The 13,746-nt window shown below is 41.0% G+C and overlaps 1 protein-coding gene and 1 pseudogene across 1 annotated transcript in view; one reads left to right on the plus strand and one right to left on the minus strand.

The window, feature by feature from the left end:
• The window catches only part of ATP13A4 (ATPase 13A4), a gene marked incomplete at its 5' end in the record, with an annotated part of 73,606 nt that overhangs the window by 7,508 nt on the left and 52,352 nt on the right, over positions 1-13,746 (minus strand). Inside the window, 4 exons of the mRNA XM_049623200.1 lie at positions 1,204-1,284; positions 4,592-4,680; positions 6,044-6,237; positions 7,230-7,401. Of these exons, the coding sequence (XP_049479157.1) occupies positions 1,204-1,284; positions 4,592-4,680; positions 6,044-6,237; positions 7,230-7,401 (536 nt within the window). The remainder of the gene's footprint in view (positions 1-1,203; positions 1,285-4,591; positions 4,681-6,043; positions 6,238-7,229; positions 7,402-13,746) is intronic.
• LOC125916954 (60S ribosomal protein L22-like) lies at positions 12,140-12,781 on the plus strand (annotated as a pseudogene).

The raw sequence follows: 13,746 nt of genomic DNA on the forward strand, positions 1-13,746 counted from the left end.
ATTTGGTGGCTTTGGAGACCATATGGGTTAGCACGGTACTTCACAGTGTGGTCCCTCCACCAGCAGTATCAGAATCACCTGACAAACACTTGTGCCTATTCTAGACCTTTGAATCGGAAATGCTAGGGGAAAGGCTGGGCAACCTGGGTTTTAATAAACCCTCCAGGTGACTCTGATGCCCACTCAAGTTTGAGAAGTCCTGGATATGCACACAGAGAGAGGCTCTAGTACCTTAATTCTATGTTCTTTTCTGCCACTGTCTCCTGTGTGGTTTTTACCCTGCCTGTTAAGGAAGGTGCTGCAGAGAAGTCAGGTTCCAGGGATTCTCCCCTCACTGGCATAAGGCTGTGTTTGCCACTGGAAACATTGCCACCCAGACTGGGGACAGATGGAATCTGATGCTCACCTCCCCTTTGACATAGATGTCTTTTCTAACGGTGACCCCTGTTCTCCAGGAGGCTTTGAAGAATGAAGATTTGGTCTAAATAACAGCGCTGAAGGAGGAGAGTGAACCACATAGCCAAAGAAAGGAGACCACAAACTCATTTCACTGAGGAAATGGAGTAAATGGGAGATGAAGAATCAAATCTAAGAAAAGCTCACTATGAATCTTATTTCCCATGTGTAAAGTAAAAGAAATAGACGTTGTTAAGTGAAAGAATCCAGACATAAAAGGCCACGTATTCTATGATTCCCTTTATGTGAAATGTCCTGATAGGTAAATGCGTGGAGACCGAAAGTAAATTAGTGGTTGCCAAGGGGTGAAGAAGGGGGAAGGGGGAATGAGGAACGACTGCTAATGGGTACAGGATTTCTTCTGGGGTGATGAGAATGTTCTGGAATTAGTGGTGATGGTTGCACAACTCAGTGAGCTGCACACTTTTTAAGAAGGCGAATTTTGTAGTATGTGAATCATACGTAATTTCAAAAAAACGAATTGAGTCAGTTCTCTACTTGTGGATTTTAGAAACAAACAGGTCCTTAGACATCATAATCCCATTCTCTCCAGGTCCACCATGTCGATGAGAAAATTAACACCTTGTTTGGAGCTCACTAGAGGAAAGCACCATTGCTCATGTCACCAGGGCAGGGAGCCTCTTGGACTGCTGACTCTTATCCTCTAAGGCTGTTCCTTTTTTCAGACTCCCAAAGAATGCCCCGTCCATCCCTACCCACAGTGATCAGAAGCCGGAGGGCACTTACCTCCACCACAAGGGACACAATGAAGTTGGAGCTGAGCATAATTGTGATGTAAACCCTCCACAGAAGAGGAGTGCAGAGAAGCTGGTGGGAGATGGAGAATCACTGTTAGTTTGAAGACAAATAAATGTCAGAAAGCTGTTCACATGTTCACAGTGTACATTTTCATAGGTTATAAATCACGTGTGTAATAGACATGCTTACATGTAGACATTACATGTGTGCATATTAGAGGCACACACATAATAACGGAAACTATGATTGCTGCTTTTATTCTTTTATCTTTCTTTCTTCTCCTTTTTATTTTTTGGTTGCCCCTGTAATTTCTCAATTTCCCCAAATCAATTCGATCAAAATTTGACAAATTTGATAAAAGTGTTTTTGTTTGCTTGCGTTGCTCGCTTTTATGAGGGAATACAGGAATGTGGCTCTATTCCCAGGAGGCCTTGTCTCTCTGGTGCCACATCTCCCCTCAGCTGAGCCCTGCTTTGCAGCCCCGAGCCACGGCTTTACCCTCAGGGCTGTGTGCACGGCTGCACAGATGGTGCCATGACAAGGGTACTCACCAGTGGGGCAAGTGGAGCTGGATGGGAATGGATGTCTGGCTAGATAAATGAGTGGATGGATGGATGAAATGAAACCAAGTGCACACTGCTGTACCCGGCACTGTCTCATATACTGCCTTCTACACTGGGGGGATTATAAACTGGTACAACTCTATGGAGGGCAATGCCATTAAAATTAAAAGTGGAAAACCATTTCTGGGAGTTTATCCTAGAGACAGACTTGTACATGCCTGAAATGGTATATGTATAAAGTTATTTTATTGCAGCTTTGTTTGGAATAGCAAAACATTGGAAGCAACCTAAATGTCTATCAACGGGGGCTGCGTATAAATTATGGTACATATATGTATATTGAAACAATATATTAACGTAAAAAGAGGAATGAGGAAGCTCTATGTACTGTCGTGGGACAATTACCAAAATACACTGTAACATGAAAGATCGTGGTGCGGAACCGTGTGTGGTCGGGGCAGCCATGGGCATGCCCCATGAGGGTCTCCTGCCAGGAGAGTAAGTAGCAGGTGCTCCAGTGCTACCCTTGGAATCTCCCACCACATCTACCCTGAGCCCACACTCCTCATGAGTTGCTCATAGCTAATACCTGAGGATGGCAGGTCTTCTAATCACACTCATTCTTATAAGATACTAGGTACCTGTGATGGGCAACTGTGGCTGGGCTTTCTTAGAACTGCACTGCAATCTGAAACCTTACCCTCTGGCCCTCCTGTCACTCCTTCATGGGGGTCAGACCTACATCATAAGGTGCCACCCTCCCCTTCTCTTTGGGCTTCCTCGTCTTTTTGCCCCTACAGGCATTTCCTCCATAGCTTGCTCACACGTCTCATCTCATTTTGCCATCTTCAGCTCAGAAGACCTGGAAAATTTAATAGTCTGCTATTTGTGTAAGAATGTGGCAGAATACACATATAAGAAATATATATATGGGGCGCCTGGATGGCTCAGTCGGTTGGGCATCCGACTTCGGCTCAGGTCATGATCTCATGGTCCATGAGTTCGAGCCTTGCATCAGGCTATGTCTGTCAGTTCAGAGCCTGGAGCCTGCTTCGGATTCTGTGTTTCCCTCTTTCTCTGCCCCTCCCCCACTCACGCTCTGTCTCTATCAAAAAATGAATAAACATTTAAAACAATTTAAAAAAGGAAATATATATATATGTGTCTGTGTGTGTGTGTAGGCATATGTATAAAATATGTGTATAAAAATAAAAGTGTATAAAATAAAGTGTCGTCATGAGTAGCCTCCAGAGAGGAGACCTGGTAGCAGGGGAAAAAGGATGAGAGGACAGAACTTTTTAACTTTTGAATATTAAACTTTGTGAATGTATCTCTATTTTTAAAAAAATGTAATTTTTTAAAATGAGCAATAACTAGGTTACAAAACAGCATGATTCCATTTAAAGTAAACTGCATAAATCAGTCAATGCACTTTTATAATATACAAAGTTTCAAAGATGGAAGGATAGAGTGAATACTGTTATAATTTTCTCTGCCTGCATATTCACATTTTCTAGAATGTACCCACAAATTTATGTAATAAGAAAAATAATTATTTTTAGGGTGAGCAATAATTCTCTGCAGACTCCTTGGCAGTCATGTTGGCAATGACCCCACACAGGTCCTCCCAAAACTAAATAGGCTCCCTATTTTGTTGTACCAGAGGAATCAGCCTCTCTGTAAGACTCTTTCGTCTTAAAGAGTGTGACTAAACCCAACATATCTTAACCCTAACTTCTGCAGGATTAAGAAGTTTTAACTCACTTAGAAGTCTAGCAGCCAAAGACTATCTCCATGACTGCTTACTCGAATTCGTGAACATATTTAACAATAGTGGCAATTACGCTGTTAACCACAGTGATACAATTATCACAAGGAAAACCGAATGTAGACATGAGTTTGTATGTCACGTGTCAAGAAGGGTTTGTGAAGGTTTTGCTGGTTTGCAATGAACTGTGAGCTTCCAGTGCTCATCTCCATTTAGGAACCTGATCTACAAGGATCAGTCACTTACTGCCCTTATGTGCCATGGGTTATGTTAGGCACTGGTAATATGAAACTGAATAAGATAGGACCTTGGCCTTCATGACACGTGTCTTTGAGTTGGAGAGGTGGGCAGGCAGGCTCACGTAGCACTAAGTAAAAAAAGTCCATTCCCTTTTACCATCTCTTCTGTATTCTATTTATTGGTCTAAAGGACATTTGGTAATAATAAACTTCTAATTCAAAAGTATAGGTTAAAGGAATTGAAATACACATTTCCCCTAGCTTGTATATGTAAAAATTGTCTCATAGATTTTGACATTTGCCTCAAAATTACACACTCTAAGAGAGTTCATGAGGTAAGTTATGGCTCTTTGCAAACAAGTTTTGCAGACATTAAGTATGAACATACAAACACGTCTTTATAGAGATTTTTTTTAAAGATGTAAGTACAGATTTGAGAATTAACAGAAAAAGTGTTATAGGCAAACTGTTTCAACTGCTTCAAAACAGAAGCGCTTAGGGGAAAAAATTTTCTTACGCTTGAAACAGTGTATGTATATAGATTTTTCCATTCTTACAGGGATCTTTTAAAAGAAAAATGGCCAATGCTTCTGAAATATTTGAAATCAAGACTAGACAGAATCTTATTTCCTGGCTGGCTTAAATTAAAAAAAATACAAATAAATGTAGTATTCTTTTTTAACTCTACTATTCCAAAAGGATAATCAGTGTCACGAGTCCATGTCAATTGCCACCGTGACCTGCTTCTTGCAGTCAGGGTATTATATAACAGTAAACCATCATTATAGCCCAGAGATAAGACTTACATCCAAACGCCTATATAATTCTGGAATATCAGCAAATAGAATGAATAGACACACACCCAGCTGTATGACCAGCACAAGGACAAATATATCTGAGGAAATAAGAACACAAGCTATCATTTAGAGAAATTGGAGTATATACGGAGTTTCACATCTATTGACAGACATAGTCTAGATGAACACTGATTAAGCTTACTTGATTCCTACATCCAAACACAGCATAATAAATGGAAAGTACTCATTTCTATGCAATGGGTCTCACCTCCACAATTTCTATGCATGTCCTTGAAGCAGATGGAAATTTTCACATGCATGTTGTAAGTTTCAATTAATAAAAGTGGGAAATACAGAGAGAGCAATTTTGACCTAATATATTTTCAAAAAATGCCTTGAAGACAGTTAAGTACCCAAGTCTTTTTAATGCCAATCCCCTGCTTCAAATTCTATTCTGGAAAAAAAAGAGGGCTGTAAATAAACAAATATTTAAATTGCAGTAATGTAGAGGTAAGCATTTGACTGCTTTCTCATCCCAAGAAGGAGAAAGGCAAAATAATTTTCTCTAAATAAACTAATTTTTATGAGGACATTGATCCTTCAACTTATGCTTCTAAATTTTCCCAATTAGGGGTGCCTGGGTGGCTCAGTTGTTAAAGCATCCAACTCTTGATTTCGCCTCAGATCACCATTTCATAGTTCATGGGTTCGAGCCCCACATCAGGCTCTGCACTGACAGCATGGAGCCTGCTTGGGATTCTCTCTCTTGCTCTCTCTCTCTGCTCCTCCAGTGCTCATGCTCTCTCTCCCTCTCTCTCTCTTGAAATAAATAAGTAAAGGTAAAAATAATTAACTAAATATTTAATTAATTAAATGTTCCCAATTTGAGAGGTAGGGATGTATACAAATGAATGTTCCACAGGGTAACCAGGTCACCCACTTCTCCTAACACACACCGCACTCCAGTCCAGAATGTAAGGAGGTAGCATGTACTTTGGCCAAGAGCCTCCACAATTACTATAGCCAGGTTCCTTCAGGCTGGACCCCCTCCCAGGCTGCCAAACACACAATGCCATCTTAACCATTGTCTTCATGGCAGGAGACATGTTCCAACTGAGTGTTGTGACACTTCTCTCTCTCCACCTCCTCCCAGATGAATTCCGACAAGTACTGACACGTGAGGAAATAAATGACTCGTCCCAATTTACAGTGGTGCCATGAAAGGACACCTGGAGACAAACTTCCGGTGAAGGAAAGAGGTAGAGGAAGAAGCCCTAGAATTTAATGCAGCTTTGAGGAAAGGAGCTAAGAATGAGGCTGCCAAATGTGTTTATAGAGCCCTGGAGTATAAAGTCAAGGGCTCCAGATAAGCATCAACTCCGCTGCTGCTCCCCGAGTGACCTGGGCATGTCTGTTCCTTCTGATGACCCCTCACCTCTGATCTGGTACAACGCTACTCACAATTTTTATATATGGGCTGCCTAAATGGTTTTCCTTTAGAGAAAATAAGAGCCACGATGATACAGTTGATTGTTCCCAAGAACCATATGGTAGTGTTTTCGAAGCTTGTGAAGGCACCATTACTTCCGATTTTTTCTGGAGCAGTGGGAGAAATGGTTAACTTTGAGATGCTTTCATTTTGCACTGTGCAGGCACTAAAAAGGAAACAAAAAAGGTAATGAACGAAGATGACAGGTCTTTATGGAGCACTGGTATCTACAGGATTCCATGCCCTCAGTGCTTTTGTAATTACCTACACTTTGGGAAAGAATATACTGAAAAATAAGGGGAAAGAAACCAACACAGATAGATCTATATTTTGGATAGATGAATAGATAAAAGATAGATATATGATAGGTAGATAGATAGATAGACAAGTTATTTATTCAATAATTTGGGTACCCTTCATGTGTAGTAAGGTTATGTGGGAAAAAGATGAGTAAGCCATGAGTTTTTCCTCTTGTGGCTTAAGATCTCTGAATATTGATAAATAGGGTGACCATATAATTTATCATCCAACAGGAGCATATTTGAATGTGAAAGGAAAAGACTAGTATCATCAGCAAAACCGGTAGTTGCCAGAGGAGACATGCGTGGAAGGGGTGGGAAAAATAGATAAAGGGGATTCAGAGGTCCAAACTTCCAGTTATAAAATGAATGTTATGAGGATGCAAATTACAGCATAGGAGCTGTAATCAAAAATAGCATATTAATATATGGTGACAGATGGGCACCACATATCATGGTAAGCAAGGAATGATGTATAGAATGGTCGAATTGATAACTTGTTATTAATGTAACATTGTATGCCAAATATACTTCAAGGATTAATTAATTTAAAAAATTTCACTGGGATATCAGGCTCAAACTGGGGATGTCTGGGCAAATTATAATGCATGGTCACCCTAGGTGTAAAAGAAGGTCATGGATCATTATCACACAAGACAGGCAAAAGTAAGTGCCAATGGATAATATCCTCAAACTGTGCTACAGAGGAGAGAAGATCACTGGAAAATTCCCCAAGGGACTTGAAAGAAAGCCAACGCCTCCAGAAGAATGAAGAACCCTTTACTTCTTGTCATAAGGGCCAGACCATGTTTGATGGAAATTAGGATGTGAGAAGCTGGAATCAGAGCTGTGATAGTACCTGTGCATCTCCATGGAATACCAAGGCTGCCTCTGAACCAGAATGAAGCCCGCAATGTGCATGGCTAAGCTGAGAAGAAGGTTGAGAATCACAGAGAGCAGCAGAGGTGGGGAGATCAGCCGTCCTGCAGGCCTGAAGGGCACCAGCTTGGGGTAGGCACCATTCAAATTCACTACAAAATAAATTCAAGTGTTATGTTTGTGAGAGAAGGAAAATACTGTATTCTTCATCAGAAGAACGGTGTAACTTCTTAGGCCCACACAGCCAAGGAAACTGACAAACTGGAGTACGTCAGGGTTTTGAGGGAACAAAATATAATGAATGGCTTCAAACTCAAGTCATAGGAGCAATTCTTCAGGGAGAAGACAAAAACAATCATGAAATGCTTTCAGTTTTGGCTATTTTTTTTAATATATGAAATTTATTGTCAAATTGGTTTCCATACAACACCCAGTGCTCATCCCAAAAGATGCACTCTTTTTTTTTTTTTTTAATTTTTTTTTTCAACGTTTTTTATTTATTTTTGGGACAGAGAGAGACAGAGCATGAACGGGGGAGGGGCAGAGAGAGAGGGAGACACAGAATCAGAAACAGGCTCCAGGCTCCGAGCCATCAGCCCAGAGCCCGACGCGGGGCTCGAACTCACGGACCGCGAGATCGTGACCTGGCTGAAGTCGGACGCTTAACCGACTGCGCCACCCAGGCGCCCCAAGATGCACTCTTAAATGCCCATCACCTCCCCTCCCCTCCCTCCCACCCCCCATCAACCTTCAGTTTGTTCTCAGTTTTTAAGAGTCTCTTATACTTTGGCTCTCTCCCACTCTAACCTCTTTTTTTTTTCCTTCCCCTCCCCCATGGGTTTCTGTTAAGTTTCTCAGGATCCACATGAGAGTGAAAGCATATGGTATCTGTCTTTCTCTGTATGGCTTATTTCACTTAGCATCACACTCTCCAGTTCCATCCACGTTGCGACAAAGGGCCATATTTCATTCTTTCTCATTGCCACGGCACTCTCAACAATAGCCAAATTGTGGGAAAAGCCTAAATGTCCATCAACTGATGAATGGATAAAGAAATTGTGGTTCAGTTTTGCCTATTAAATAGGCAAAGCCCATCAAATTATAGGTGAGGGCATGATGATAATGTACACTCTTATACACTGCTTCTGGAAACGTACACTGACACAAACCTTCTGCAGGGCAATTTGGCAATAAATATGAAAACACCGGAACATGTTCATAACATTTGACATGGTTATTCCATTTCTGGAAATTTGTCTTAAGCTAAAAATATCAGAGATGTAGAAAGATGTTCTTTAGTGCATCACTTACAGTAAACTATGTACATCTACATAATGAAACAACAGGCAGTCACTAAGAAACAATGCTTTAAAATATTCAGTGACAATGGGACACCTGGGTGACTCAGTTGGTTAAGCATCTGACTCTTGATTTCGGGTCAGGTCATGATCTCGTGGTTCGTGAGTTCGAGCCCCGCCTTGGTCTCTGCACTGACAGCGTGGAGCTTGCTTGGGATTTGTTCTCTCTCTGTCCCTCCCCTGCTCACTCTCTCATTCTCAGATAAATAAACTTAAGTAAAATAAATTAAATAAACTTAAAAAAATATTCAATGACAAAATGAGAAGTGACATCAGAAAAAATGGCAGAGCAGACAGCCCTAAGGTCCCATCCTTCCACAGAAACATTGAAAAACAAGCAGAAACTATCAAAACTAACTTTTTCAGAACTATGAACAACAAAGGTTTACAGAAGTCAAACAAATGCTGAATCAAGAAAAAGGCAACTTAAAAATGGTAGGAAAGCTTTGTGACATCTGTACTTGCCATTGCCCTACCCCTCCTCAGCTCAGTGGCAATTTCAAAGTCGGTCATTGGCCCTCCCAGTGGAGGACTCTGGTCTCTGGTCACAGAGAGGAAGAGCAAACTGCATCCATTGGGTATGTCCATTCTAACCTGTCTGGGGGTACCTGAAGGACTGGTGCAAGGCGCTCATCTCTGTTTCACCTAATGCAAGACTGAACTCAGGGCAGCAGCATCCACTGCTTGAAAACAACTGTAAGGCTCACCAACTACCCACAGTCACCTGGGGCAAAAGATGGCAGTTGAGACATAAAATAATAGCTACGATAAAGAAAAGCTAAAGAACGTTTCTTTGGAAAATTACGGCTTTCAAAAACATATGTGTATTTTGGGGACTATAGAAAACCATGCACACACCTAAGGCAAGTTACCCACTCAGGAAAGACTGGAATAGCCCCTCAGTTTTGAGCTCTGGATGATCTCTGCACTCAGCACAAGCCTGGCTGAGTGTTGAAGGGCCCCAGCACAGAACAAATCTGCAAAGACTGGGAGAGGTTGTTCTTTGTTCATGGTTTTGCACTCATGGAAGTCAAGAAAATCTCTGTCAAAAACACTAGCTAAACAAAAGCTAAAGGAACAGAGATTTCATTGACCATACATGGCAACTGATACAGTCTTTGCAAAAAATAGTTTAGGAAAGTCACCAAACAAATGGACTATGACAGCCTTCAAAAACTAGCAGAACAAAAGCCATCAAGTCCCAGGGAAGGGGGATTTCCAGAGTTATCTGGATTTCCAGAGTTACGACATTATAATATTCAGCAGAACAAAATAAGTTGACAGAAATAACCTCTGAGGACACCCAGACATTGGACTTACTAGACAAAGACTTTGATTATTTTTCTCCAAATCCCAGCTTTTTTAAAAATGTATTTTTTAAATTTACATCCAAGTTAGTTAGCATATAGTGCAACAATGATTTCAGGAGTAGATTCCTCAATGCCCCTTACCCATTTAGCCCATCCCCCCTCCCATAACCCCTCCTGTAACCCTCTGCTCTCCATATTTAAGAGTCTCTTATGTTTTGTCCCCCTCCCTGTTTTTATATTATTTTTGCTACCCTTCCCTTATGTCCATCTGTTTTGTATCTTAGAGTCCTCATATGAGTGAAGTCATATGATATGTTAGACAAAGACTTTAAAACAACTGTTTCAGGGGCGCCTGGTGGCTCAGTCAGTAAAGCATCCGACTTCAGCTCAGGTCATGATCTCGTGGTTTGTGAGTTCGAGCCCCACGTCGGGCTCTGTGTTGACAGCTCAGAGCCTGGAGCCTGTTTCGGATTCTGTGTCTCCCCCTCTCTCTGCCCCTCCCATGCTCATGCTCTGTTTCTGTCTCTCAATAATAAATAAATTTTTAAAAAATTTTATAAAACAACTCTCTTTTTTTTAATGTTTCTATTTATTTTTGAGACAGAGAGAGTCAGAGCATGAGCAGGGGAGGGGCAGAGAGAGGGGGAGACACAGAATCCGAAGTGGGCTCCAGGTTCTGAGCTGTCAGCACAGAGCCCGACACGGGGCTCGAACCCACGAACCATGAGATCGTGACCTGAGCCGAAGTCCGATGCTCGACTGACTGAGCCACCCAGGCGCCCCGAAAACAACTCTTTCAAATATGCTCAAAGAAATTAGGAAACAATGTATGAACAAAATGAAAATGTCAATAAAAAGACAGAAAATATGAAAAGGAGCCAAAAGAAATTCTTTCTAAAGAATCTTTTTTATAATTTCTACCTCTTCATTGACATTCTTTCTTTTGTCCAGTAAAAGTAACTATTTGAGTGGCGCCTGGGTAGTTCAGTTGGTTAAGCATCTGACTTTGGCTCAGATCATGATCTCACAGTCTGTGAGTTCAACATCTGTGCTGACAGCTCAGAGCCTGGAACCTGCTTCAGATTCTGTGTCTCCCTCTCTCTGGCCCTCCTTCACTCGTGCTTTGTTTCTCTTTCTCCCTCTCTCTCTCTCAAAAATAAATAAAAATAAAAAATAAAAACATTTTGAAAAAGTAACTATTTGAGCAAATATAAAAGGCTGTAGGGGCACCTGGGTGGCTCAGTCGGTTAAGCATCCAACTTGGGCACAGGTCATGATCTTGCAGTTCATGGTTTCAAGCCCCACATTGGGCTCTGCACTGACAGAACAACGGAGAGCTATTACTTAATGAGTACAGTTTCTGTTTGGGGAAATGTAAAAATTTTGGAAGTAAAGAGTGGCAATGATTGCACAAAACTGTGAATGTAATTAATGCCCCTGAACTATATGTTTAAAAATGGTCAAAATGGCATATTTTATGTTATGTATATTTTACCACAATAAAAAATAATTAAAATATTTAATGACATGAAAATTTATGACAAAGTTAAATGAAGAAAATGTACGCACAACTATATAGAGAACATAATTCAAATTTCTTCATTTATATACATACAGAATGCTTTAATTCATTAGTTCTAAATGGTAGAATAAAGATGGATTTTTTTCCTTTGTTATATCTTGCAATGTTTTCCATCTTTGTTTTATAATGAATATATATTAGTAACCATAAGAACAAAAAATAATCAAGTTATTTATCAAAATATAGAGGAAAACCTGGAGATGCTTGTTACTAAACAGAGAACAATTAGAGCTGAAATGAGGGCTGTTTTGAAAAATGTGGAAGAAAGACTGATCTAGGGAGAAAACATAGATGGCTCTTTGCCACCCTAAATCGCAGAGCTGGGATGGGTGCAAGTTACATAGAGATAGGCTTGGCTTCATAAGAAGAATTCTGTTAACAGTATGGACTGGCCAAGGGTGTTCTTTCCAGAGATTTGAGCCCCTTGGATACACCTGACACTGTCAGAATTACAGGGAACACAGCAGTAGTCAAGATAGACAAGGTGCTGTTCTCACAACGCACACACTCTGGGACAGGGGAGGCAGGAAGACGCAAATAAAAACACAGATAAAAGTATAACTTCAGATTGTGAAGGGCACCCCCCCACACACACACACACAAATAGAGCACAATTGTGCTTTCTGCCTCCACTGCCACCATGGTGCCCATGAAAAAGTTTCTGGTGAAAGGGGGCAAAAAAAAAAAAAAATAGAAAAGAAAAAGGAAGAAGAAGCAGCAAGTTATGAAGTTTGCCCTTGACTGCACCCACCCTGTAGAAGAGGGAATCATGGAGGCTGCCAATTTTGAGCAGTTTGTTCAAGAGAGAATCAAAATGAATGGAAAATCTGGGAATCTCAGTTGGAGGGGCTCTAACCACTGAAAGGAACAAAAACAAGATTACAGTAACTTCTGAGGTGCTTTTTTCCAAATGGTGTTCGAAATAACTCATCAAAAAAATATTTGAAGGGGGCACCTGAGTGGCTCAGTTGGTTAAGCATCCAGCTTAGGCTCAGGCCATGATCTCATGGTTCCTGGGTTTGAGCCCCACATGGGGCTCTGCACTGACGGTGTGGAGCCTGCTTGGGATTGTTTCTCTCTCCCTCTCTCTCCGCCTCTTCCCCACTTGTGCATGCTCTCTCTCTCTCTCCCCCCCCCCAAAATAAAGAAATAAACCTAAAAAATATATCTGAAGAATAATCCCTGTGATTCATTGCGAGTAGTTGCTAACAGCAAAGAGAGTTACAAACTGTGTTACTTCCGGATTAACCAAGATGAGAAAGAGGAGGAAGAGGCGGATTAAAACTCATTTATCTGGAACATTTTGTATGAATTCTTGAATAAAACTTGGGAACTAAAAAAAAAAATAAAGCACAATTGTGTGATAGAGAAAAATTGGCTTGGTGACTACTTAAAGTGAACTTCCTGAGGTGGTGACATTTGAACTAAGATCTGAATAAGAAAAAACCAAAGCCATATAAAGATGGAAAGGGAGAGTGTTTTAGGCAAAGCAAAGAGCAAAAACAAAGGTACTGTGGTGATCACAAGCTTGACAACGCTCAAGTGACAAGAAGACCCTGGTGCCTGGGATAAGAATGTAACAATGTGGTTGTAAGTGAAGCAGAAGCAGGCAGGGGCTAGAGCATTTTAAGCAAGTAGGTGGCAATAAAATTTACTTTTCAAAATTAACACTCTTACTGCTCTTTGAAAGGTAAATGGGGAGGAGGGGAAGCGAGATGAGTTGTGAGGCTGTTGTGGGAATCCGCAAGGGAGGTGACACGGCTCTGTGTCAGGGGGTACAGAGCTTCGGAAAGCAGAGCCAACAGGAGCTCCATCCAAAGGGATGTGAAGGATAAAGAAAAGAGAAACCAAGGATGGCTCCAGGTCTTTGAACAACCAGGTTGTTTTACCAGAATGCAAGGAAAGGGAATTTTTTTCCCTTTCACTGATGTGTTCTAAATGCCTATTATGGTAAGTAGTACAAATTAGGCACTCAATAAGTAGTTAATAATTTGGTTGAATACCAGATCTGGTAGAAGATAAGAAAATATATTTATATGCTGATCCAGCAGACCAGAGAAAAGTTGATGACCGTGAAGAAGGAGATTATAACAGAAACAAAATCCCCAAGAAGGTAGGAAGAGGTAGGATTAAACGTATAAGTGGAGCTGTTGGCATTTATATGTAACAGAGAGGAAAGCAGAGAATATGGTGGATGGTGGGGAGTGGATGGGTTGGGGTGAAAGCCTACAGCAGGGAAATTGGGAA

This window comes from Panthera uncia, unplaced genomic scaffold (assembly GCF_023721935.1).
Source record: "Panthera uncia isolate 11264 unplaced genomic scaffold, Puncia_PCG_1.0 HiC_scaffold_1350, whole genome shotgun sequence".
NCBI classification, from domain to species: Eukaryota; Metazoa; Chordata; class Mammalia; order Carnivora; family Felidae; genus Panthera; species Panthera uncia.